The sequence below is a fragment of the Zingiber officinale genome, chromosome 8B (assembly GCF_018446385.1).
Source record: "Zingiber officinale cultivar Zhangliang chromosome 8B, Zo_v1.1, whole genome shotgun sequence".
Lineage (NCBI taxonomy): Eukaryota > Viridiplantae > Streptophyta > Magnoliopsida > Zingiberales > Zingiberaceae > Zingiber > Zingiber officinale.
Window position 1 is genome coordinate 61268480 of NC_056001.1, and position 9752 is coordinate 61278231.

Here is a 9752-nt window from a genome sequence, read left to right on the forward strand (position 1 = left end):
ACCAAATATGAGTCAAAGGCATAAACAGCAGCCGATATGGAGGTCAAAGTCAAGGTGGTCAAAAGTCGGCAACCCTCGGGTCAGCAAAGTTGGTCGAGCGGGTGGTAACAAGCCAAGCGGACTTGAAGGGTCCGATTGACTCGAAGGTTCATTTGAGCATATCGCTCGTCCAGCTGGGACGACTGTCGAGAGGACGTTAGAGTCTCAACCATGACGACTCTACAAGGGCTAGGCCGATTTGATTGCTTGTCCAGCCGCACAAGGAACAACCAACCGAGCCGAGAGACCATGGAGAAGTATAGCTGAGATTGATCGAGTGGGGAATTCCGGCCGAGCGGGTCCCCCGCTCAGCCAAACAGTAGAATCCCCTTGCCTAGCTCATTGTATCCTTCTGGGAAATAGTGTCGTTGATAGTATGACATAGTGAATAAGGAAATCGTACGACAGAAACTTCCACTATCGTGTTAGAGATTTATACGCTCTGTTAAGGAATGATGTCAGAGATACTTTTTTGACATGTCTTTTGATAGGACAGTTGGAAAAATATGCACATGCCTTGAGAAACGTGCATGTATGCTACTCGAGCATTATATAAGGGTTCATGCACCGACGGAAGTATGTATTATTTGTGCTTAAGCTCCTTTTGTTGCTATAATTCTTTGTCGTCTTTCTATTATTCCGATGACTGACTTGAGCGTTGGAGGATCAATGCTGGGACCCCTTCCTAGTCCGATACTGGTATTCTTAATTTTGTAAAGCGGAACGGAGTCTTCATAAGGTCAACTGCTGAGTCATCTTTTTAACCAACTGATCTTTATCATTTTCAGACAAGATCAATGGATAAGATTATTCCAAAATAGATTTTGACTACTATAAAATATGAACATTTGAATTATTAAAAAGAAATTCGGATATGTTCTTTAAAATGGATACCTAACTAGTTTTTTTTTATATATGAAATTTATTTTACAAGAAGATACTTTTTTTTTCTAGCAATAGTGATTTTTTAAAATGGACATATTTTAGTTAAAGAAAAAAAAAACTCTGATGGAAATTAAATTACTTGGTCCAAATAACATCAATCCGCCCAAAGGCCCAGCAGTTATAGCAGTTAACAGCAGTCCGCATGATTTGCCGCCCGTTTCCCGATTGCCATAACCATAATAATCCATGCCAGGCTGCCGCAGGGGAATTGTGGAAGCGGTAAGTATCCTCAACGGATAAATTTTCCACAACCCGACAAGCCCTCGCATCGATCCATCGAGCACCTTCCCCGATCGCTTTCCCCAGTTTTCGTCGCTCCAACAAAGATGGAAATGGAAAGGACGAGGCTTCGAGATCGAAAGCAAGACTATGGAATCGTCGACCTCTGATCGTCTCATCCTTCCTCTTCCTTGCGATCCGAATCGTCGTCGTCCGATTCAATAGACTGCGTTCTCACCTCCGATCGCGATCTCGATGGCGTGGTTTCGCGCAGCGTCGGGGGTGGCCCGCATCGCCCTCCGTCGAAACCTAGCTCGAGGGCCTCTCCACCGCGGCGCTAGGGCTGGATGGGGTTACCCGCTCCAGCCAGCGCGCTGCTTCCACTCGACCCACCTCCGGCGGCAGGCGCCCCACCCCCGCCCCGTGCCGCTCTCGCGCCTCTCCGACAGCTTCCTAGATGGAACCAGTAGCGTTTACCTGGAGGAGCTGCAGAGGGCCTGGGAAGCTGACCCAAGCAGCGTGGACGAGTCATGGGATAATTTCTTCCGTAACTTCGTCGGTCAGGCCGCAACTTCCCCGGGGATCTCAGGCCAGACCATCCAAGAGAGCATGAGGCTGCTTCTCCTCGTCAGGGCTTACCAGGTTAATGGCCACATGAAGGCCAAGCTCGATCCACTAGGTTTGGAGGAGCGCGGGACCGTCGATGACTTGGATCTGGCCCTCTATGGCTTCAGTGAAGCGGATTTGGACAGAGAGTTCTTCCTCGGAGTGTGGAAGATGTCGGGGTTCCTGTCGGAGAATCGCCCTGTCCAGACTCTTCGCTCCATCCTGGAAAGGCTCGAGCAGGCTTATTGTGGTACTGTCGGCTACGAGTACATGCACATTCCAGACCGCGAGAAGTGCAATTGGCTGAGGGAAAGGATTGAGACCGTTAATCCTAGGGAGTACACCCGGGAGCGTCGCGCCGTCATCCTTGATCGGCTTACTTGGAGTACACTGTTTGAGAATTTCTTGGCCACAAAGTGGAAGGCTGCAAAAAGGTTTGGACTTGAAGGTGGAGAGACTCTGATTCCAGGTATGAAAGAGATGTTTGACAGAGCTGCCGACTTGGGGGTGGAGAGCATTGTGATTGGGATGCCTCACAGAGGAAGATTGAATGTTCTCGGAAATGTAGTTAGAAAGCCTCTGCGGCAGATTTTCAGTGAATTCAGTGGTGGTACTAAACCTGTGGAAGAGGGAGAAGGGCTGTATACAGGTACTGGGGATGTGAAGTATCATTTAGGTACTTCGTATGATAGGCCCACAAGAGGTGGAAAAAGGATCCACTTATCGTTGGTTGCGAATCCAAGTCATCTTGAAGCAGTTGATCCTCTTGTGGTCGGGAAGACGAGGGCAAAACAATATTATTCTCACGATATTGAAAGGACCAAAAATATGGGAATTTTGATCCACGGTGATGGAAGCTTTGCAGGTCAAGGTGTGGTGTATGAGACATTGCATTTAAGTGCTCTCCCCAACTACACAACGGGCGGGACAATTCATTTGGTTGTCAACAATCAAGTTGCATTCACAACTGATCCAAAATCTGGGAGGTCTTCACAGTACTGCACTGATGTTGCTAAAGCTTTAGACGCCCCAATATTCCATGTGAATGGTGATGATGTTGAGGCAGTCGTGCATGTGTGTGAGCTTGCAGCTGAATGGCGCCAGACATTCCATTCAGATGTGGTTGTTGATTTAGTCTGCTATCGCAGGTTTGGCCATAATGAGATTGATGAGCCCTCTTTCACACAGCCAAAAATGTATCAGGTAGACTTTTTTCAGTATATCATGAAAAATCATTGTGTTAATCTTTGCTTGTTCTATGTCGGCAATGTTCTGGGAAGAGATTTTATGAATGTTGTCTTTTTCCTGTTTTATTTTTTTTTCTATCCTATTGTTGGCTACAAGTTTCTACTGTGTTTTTTAATATAATTTATCGCATTTTTTAAAAACTGACACAAAATATGTCGAATCAACAGAATAATCTTACCTGTTTTCTATGCCAGAATGAAACTACCTTTATCGGTTGTATGTTATTCGCATGTATTTCTAGTGGAATCTTTTTGGACCATACTGACTTGTATAATGTTCAAGTAGGTTATTCAAAATCATCCAAGTTCGCTTTCACTATATCAAAAGCAACTCCTGGAATCAGGACAGATCTCTAAAGAGGATATTGAAAGGACACAAAGCAAAGTTACTAATATCCTGGAAGAAGAATTCGTTAACAGCAAAGATTATGTCCCCAAAAGAAGGGATTGGCTTTCTGCTTATTGGGCCGGTTTTAAATCACCAGAACAAATTTCACGTATACGGAATACTGGGTATGATTAGCACTCACTGTTTGCTTAAAATTGTTTTCTAGCATGGACATTCAACTATTAAATTGCAATATCCTTGTGCAGTGTCAAGCCAGAAATCCTCAAACGTGTTGGACAAGCCATTACTACTCTTCCTGAGAACTTCAAGCCTCACAAAGCAATCAAGAGAATTTTTCAGCAGCGAGCTGAGATGATTGAAACTGGGGAAGGTATTGATTGGGCACTTGCTGAAGCTCTCGCTTTTGCAACCCTTATAGTGGAAGGTAACCATGTCAGATTGAGTGGACAAGATGTAGAAAGAGGGACCTTTAGTCATAGGCATTCTGTGGTTCATGATCAAGAGACTGGAGAGCAGTACTGCCCTCTGGATCATATCATCATGAACCAAGATGAGGAAATGTTCACAGTTAGCAACAGGTACATTCTAATAACCATTGCTTCCACTTATCCTGATTATTCATATTCTTATTTTCTTAATTCATCCATTTCTACTTTGCTTATTAACTGATAATCATGTGCGACTATTTTTTGAGATTGTTTGATTAGCTATTCAAATTAGAAATACAAAAAAAAAAGCATTAGTGTACCTTACTGCCATTGGATATTCTCAAGCATACGCATGCCTCTGATAACTGATGTTTGGCTACAGATGTTCATCAGTCTTGGTGTGTATATGATAATATAAGTAATGTGTTGGGCATTGATATTGGTGTTTGGAACCAATTATGTGACAACATTGTGGCTCTGCTGTTTCCTTAATTAGATGAATGTGGATTTTGTTTAGTAACTAAATTACTTTATGCTTAGTATAATGGGGAAGTTATCATTTAACATGTAAACGCTCCTTTTTTCACTCCCATGTGTGCATGAGATGTTGGTAAAGTCTGCAATGTTGTTTGTTACCTGAAGCAGGATGGATTCATGCTCTTTAGGTGTCAAATTTTCATGTATCTTAATGGTTAAGTGTAATGGGGCAGCTTTTATTGTCAGTGTTGCTCACTGATTGAAGCATATCGATTAGATATGTAATAACTATTCCTATGGAGTTGAACTAATAAGGAACAAAATTACCTATTCCTAAGTTTGATTCATTGAATGAAATAAACACTTCATGTGAATAATAAACAACAAATAATTATTCACAATGATAAAATATTCCTATGTAAAGTGATTTGTCTATCTTTTATTTTTTTGGATTTCTATGCTTGGTCTCTAGAAAAGATATAATAAATAAACAAAAAAAAATCACAATGATAAAATATTCTTATGTTAACTTATCTATCTTGTGTAGCTTGAATAACCTGTATGCCCTGTGCCCTGACCCAAGTAGATTGTCACCTAGTTTGTTAGTGTTCTATCTACCTATTCTAATTATTTATTCTGGTATAACTCTTTATATTCCTAAGTTTGATTCATTGAATGAAATAAACACTTCATATGAATAATAAACAACAAATAAGTATTCACAATGATAAAATATTCCTATGTAAAGTGATTTGTCTATCTTTTGTTTTTTTGGATTTCTATGCTTGGTCTCTAGAAAAGATATAATAAATTAACAAAAAAAAATTCACAATGATAAAATATTCTTATGTTAATTTATCTATCTTGTGTAGCTTGAATAACCTGTATGCCCTACGCCTTGACCCAAGTAGATTGTCACCTAGTTTGTTAGTCTTCTATCTACCTATTCTAATTATTTATTCTGGTATAACTCTTTATATATAACCCATCTAACCCATTTCAAATTAAGCATTCCTTTTGGTATAACTTTTTAGTATACCAAAAGTTATACTAATTTTTAGTTAAATCGTGGAATAGAAATGATTTAACTAATTGAAAATTATGAGTCATAGTTTTGTATAAGGCTCAGTGGAGGATAAATTCAAGTAGACAAACCTGAGTAGCTTTTTCCTTATTGGCATGTATGAGCTATGTGATTAATCATTGATAGGCTAATTATTCCTATTATGGATTAGTTTCTCCCTTGTGGCTGAAGTCTAAACTTCATAAGTTTCTATAACAATATGTTTAGTGCCCTTTGGGGTATGTAATTGTAATCGTATACCATATCATGCAAATTTCCCTTGTTGCACACGAAGCCAAGGTGACCTCTATACTTGCACCTTTCAGCTCACTTTCAGAGTTTGGTGTCCTTGGCTTTGAATTGGGCTACTCTATGGAGAATCCTAATTCATTGGTTCTTTGGGAAGCACAGTTTGGTGATTTTGCAAATGGAGCTCAAGTAATTTTTGATCAGTTTTTGAGTAGTGGAGAAGCAAAGTGGCTGCGCCAAACAGGGCTTGTTTGTTTGCTTCCACATGGTTACGATGGTCAAGGTCCAGAGCATTCAAGTGGGAGAGTAGAACGCTTTCTCCAGGTATATTCCTAAAGCTTTTTGTTCAATTTATATATTAGAGATGTGTTAGTAGCCACAATGCCATTAATGTACACTATTTTGTGAAGAAATTAAAGTTCACCAATCCACTCAAGAAGTAATTTATTCGTTTTCAGGTCAGTAAGAGTGGTCTCACTATCACTGTGTCTCCAAGAAGTATGCACAACCAAATGGGATTTGTATTATGGTTTCATATCTGGAAGTAAATTACTGTCCTACATGTGTAGTCTCTAGGTCTAACTAGTGAGTTGAAAAATTAGTGACATCAATTCCATTTCTATGGTAACACTATCCATCAAGCTCAAGTATAGATATCAATTGTCCCTAATTTAATAGATGCATAAATCTAGTTCCATTAAGTGAAAATATTGGCTTTCAGTTCTCTATTGCCAACCTTGTTCAACATAATTGTGTGTCAAATGAAGTGTCAGTCAATTACAATATGATTAGTGCATTCATGAAACAGTGGATTAAGTGCAAAATAGGTACGAGCATATTATCATAATTTATATTCAGCAAAAAATCAAGGTCATCAACTAAAAACAAATAAAAGCATTCAAACCATCTCACAAGTTCTTTGTGATAGCTTTGTGTTCTACCTCATCAACTAAAAACAAGTAAAAACAATTCACATTGTCTCACAATTTCTTGGTGTTTGCTTTGTGTTCTACCTCTATCCTAGATCACGCTACAACAGTCAGGTAACATATTCCAACATGTATACATAATTTGGAAGTGGATAACAGGTCATTCTATCAGTTGATAATCCTGCTAAATATTGTGTTTCAATGTTTTGATGTTTATTCTTACAAAGTAAATCATTCCCAGAACCTCCTTTAATATACTACAGGATTCTTGACGCTACTATGTCTATTTGTATTTGAGTCTTGATGCTACACCATCTTAGTTGAAGACATTCTAAAGGATATGTTTTTCCATACATATATTTATTTATTATAATCGTGCACATAAACTTAGATAAGCCATGTTGTGAAGTTGACAAACTTGACTGAAGCACACAATGCTTTCCTCTTTCTTTTTGCCTTCTCCCTTCCTCTCTTTTTTCTTCTGATTCCTTCCTTCCTGGACTTGTTGGTGTAGGTGGTACTGCTCATGGAGAGATAAATGAGGGAGGATTGAAGATAAAAGGGTAAGGTGTCGTACTATCAAGGAAAAGAGAGAAGAGGATGGGAAAGAAGTGAGGTAGAGTAGAGAAGGAAAAATAGGAAGACTGGAACAGAAGAAAGGGAAAGGGGTCAATGGCAAAAGGCGAAACCCTCGCCCTCAGGGCCCCCGCCGCACCCTGCCCAGGGTCATCACGAGGGAGGTAAATCACGGTAGCTCGGTGGCAAGTACGCAGTGGGCCGAGACTTTTTTTGCACAGGGATAGGGAATAAATCCCCGTTGCCCTGCGGACTCGAACCCATGTTCTCAGTGGCAAACTTCCACGCCTTTACCAGCCGAGATAACCCCGTGGGGCAAAGGGGGGGGAGAGAGAGAGAGAGGAAAATAGACAATAATTGAATATAGGAATAGAGAATTGAAATAAAGAAAATCATTTTTTTTTTGAAAGAAAACTGGATTAAAATGTTGAATTTCTGTATAATAATATGGTTAGGGTGGAGTTATTGCTCGTCTTCAATACAAAATTGTTTCACATCCATATAGAATTGGGACTCCTTCCTATTATAAAAATAAAATAAAATATTGATTTTGTGTCCGGCTAAATTTCTACAGGCTTAATTCTTCAGTCAATGGACTCAATTCCAACACTTAAATAAGTTCATGTATGCGATTAAATAGCTCTAGAACTCAATTACAAGAAAGAGCATAGCTCGTGTTTTAAATTCTACTTACCCAATTCTAAACTATTCTAAGCTTTTGGTGCTTCCTTTAAGCCATATTCCCGTTAAGGTTGTCATACTCTTGCCATGGGAGAACTCCTATCGCTTGTCAATATACACTTAAATTTGTTAGATTGTGCAGTTCTACCTGATTAGTAATATCTTTTTTACAGATGAGTGATGACAACCCGTATGTGATACCAGAGATGGATCCGACGCTAAGGAAACAGATCCAAGAATGCAATTGGCAAGTTGTTAATGTGACAACTCCTGCAAATTATTTTCATGTTCTGAGACGCCAGGTGAAGTGCTGGCAGACATTTTTTTGCTATTTTAAATTCCTTAAAATGATGCCTTAGTTTATTTTGCTATTGTATTCAGTTACACAGAGATTTCAGAAAACCTTTAATTGTGATGTCTCCTAAAAATCTTCTCCGTCACAAGGATTGCAAGTCACATCTATCTGAATTTGATGATGTCTTGGGCCACCCTGGGTTCGATAAGCAGGGAACACGGTTCAAACGTCTTATAAAAGATCAAAATGACCATAGAGAGATTGAGGAGGGTATTAATCGTCTAATTTTATGCTCTGGAAAGGTGATATACTTCTTTTTACTCTAATAACAGTTCAGTAACTTTGACAACATCTGCATGAAAATAATATTCTCATCTTTCTTGTATACTTTGGAACATGACACTCACTTCCTGTATTTCATAGGTGTACTATGAATTGGATGAAGCACGGAAAAAAAAGGAACGCAGTGATGTCGCAATTTGTAGAGTTGAACAACTATCACCTTTCCCATATGACCTCATCCAGCGGGAGCTGAAAAGATATCCAAGTATGTTCAACCTTCTGCTAAATTGACTTTGGGTCTAAATTTGCTTCATTTGTAGCTATAGTTTCAATTGATTTAGTAGACTTGACGTTGAGAATTGTTTGCATACATGTTCAATGAAGATAACACGGCAAATAATGGTTTGTTTCTACTCTTTCATGAATTCCAGATGCAGAGATTGTTTGGTGCCAAGAAGAGCCAATGAACATGGGTGCCTATTTCTACATCAACCCTCGTCTTTACACGGCTATGAAAGCGCTAGGACGAGGCAACATAGAGGACGTCAAATATGTGGGAAGGGCACCTTCCGCAGCCACAGCAACTGGCTTCTCATCCGTTCATGTGCAAGAGCAAAATGAGATATTGCACAAGGCAATGCAGCTAGAACCAATTAAATTTACTTCCCATGCCACATAGAAATTTCTTATGTTTTGAAATAATCCCCCGTGTCATGTAAGAAAGATGATCTCAGAGACTGACTGGTCTCACTACTTCAGTAATAATCGTTTAGCACCATGGATTGGTTTGTATGAGGTGCTATTTCCAATACCTTGAAGGAGAAATATGTATATTGCATATCTTGTATTGGATTATGGATCTTTTTCGTCGCAATTTCAGTACCTAGAAGGTGAAACAGGATCGAAACCTATAAAACTCTGTGTTAGCAATAATCCATAATTTTAAGACAGTTTTATTGTCATTTTGGACAAATAACAACATCATTGAATTTATGATATGAACGTTAGTTTTGACTGAAAATAAGTTGTTTTGGTCCACCAATTACTTTAGACAAATAAGTGTTTGACCAAGAGCATACATAGAACTATAGAACCTTGAGTATCTATAAACAAATATTATCTATTTGAGCATTATATGTTATCAAGTACTTTAGGTGGATATTTGCTAAGAGTATATGTACTCCTAAAACTTGTCTGTTCGAGTAATATAGGTCCACCGAACACTTTTAATAAGTATTCGACGATGCATAAGTGGAGCCACCACCGCAGGGAAGACCCATAGGGAGATATTACATGTTTGATAGTATATATGCAATGAAAAATGGAAACTAAGAGCATACACACTTTTTTTAAAAAAATTTTATTTG

At 39.2% G+C, this 9752-nt stretch overlaps 1 protein-coding gene across 1 annotated transcript; it reads left to right on the forward strand.

Annotated features, from left to right (window-relative positions):
- The first annotated feature begins 1192 nt into the window (after window positions 1–1192).
- LOC122017623 (2-oxoglutarate dehydrogenase, mitochondrial-like) lies at window positions 1193–9259 on the forward strand. The gene is made up of 8 exons (XM_042575279.1): window positions 1193–3012; window positions 3343–3569; window positions 3651–3983; window positions 5700–5946; window positions 7982–8110; window positions 8190–8405; window positions 8527–8650; window positions 8817–9259. The coding sequence occupies exons 1-8, from the start codon at window positions 1459–1461 to the stop codon at window positions 9062–9064; spliced, it is 3078 nt and encodes a 1025-aa protein (XP_042431213.1). The 5' UTR covers window positions 1193–1458; the 3' UTR covers window positions 9065–9259.
- The last annotated feature ends 493 nt before the right edge of the window (window positions 9260–9752 follow it).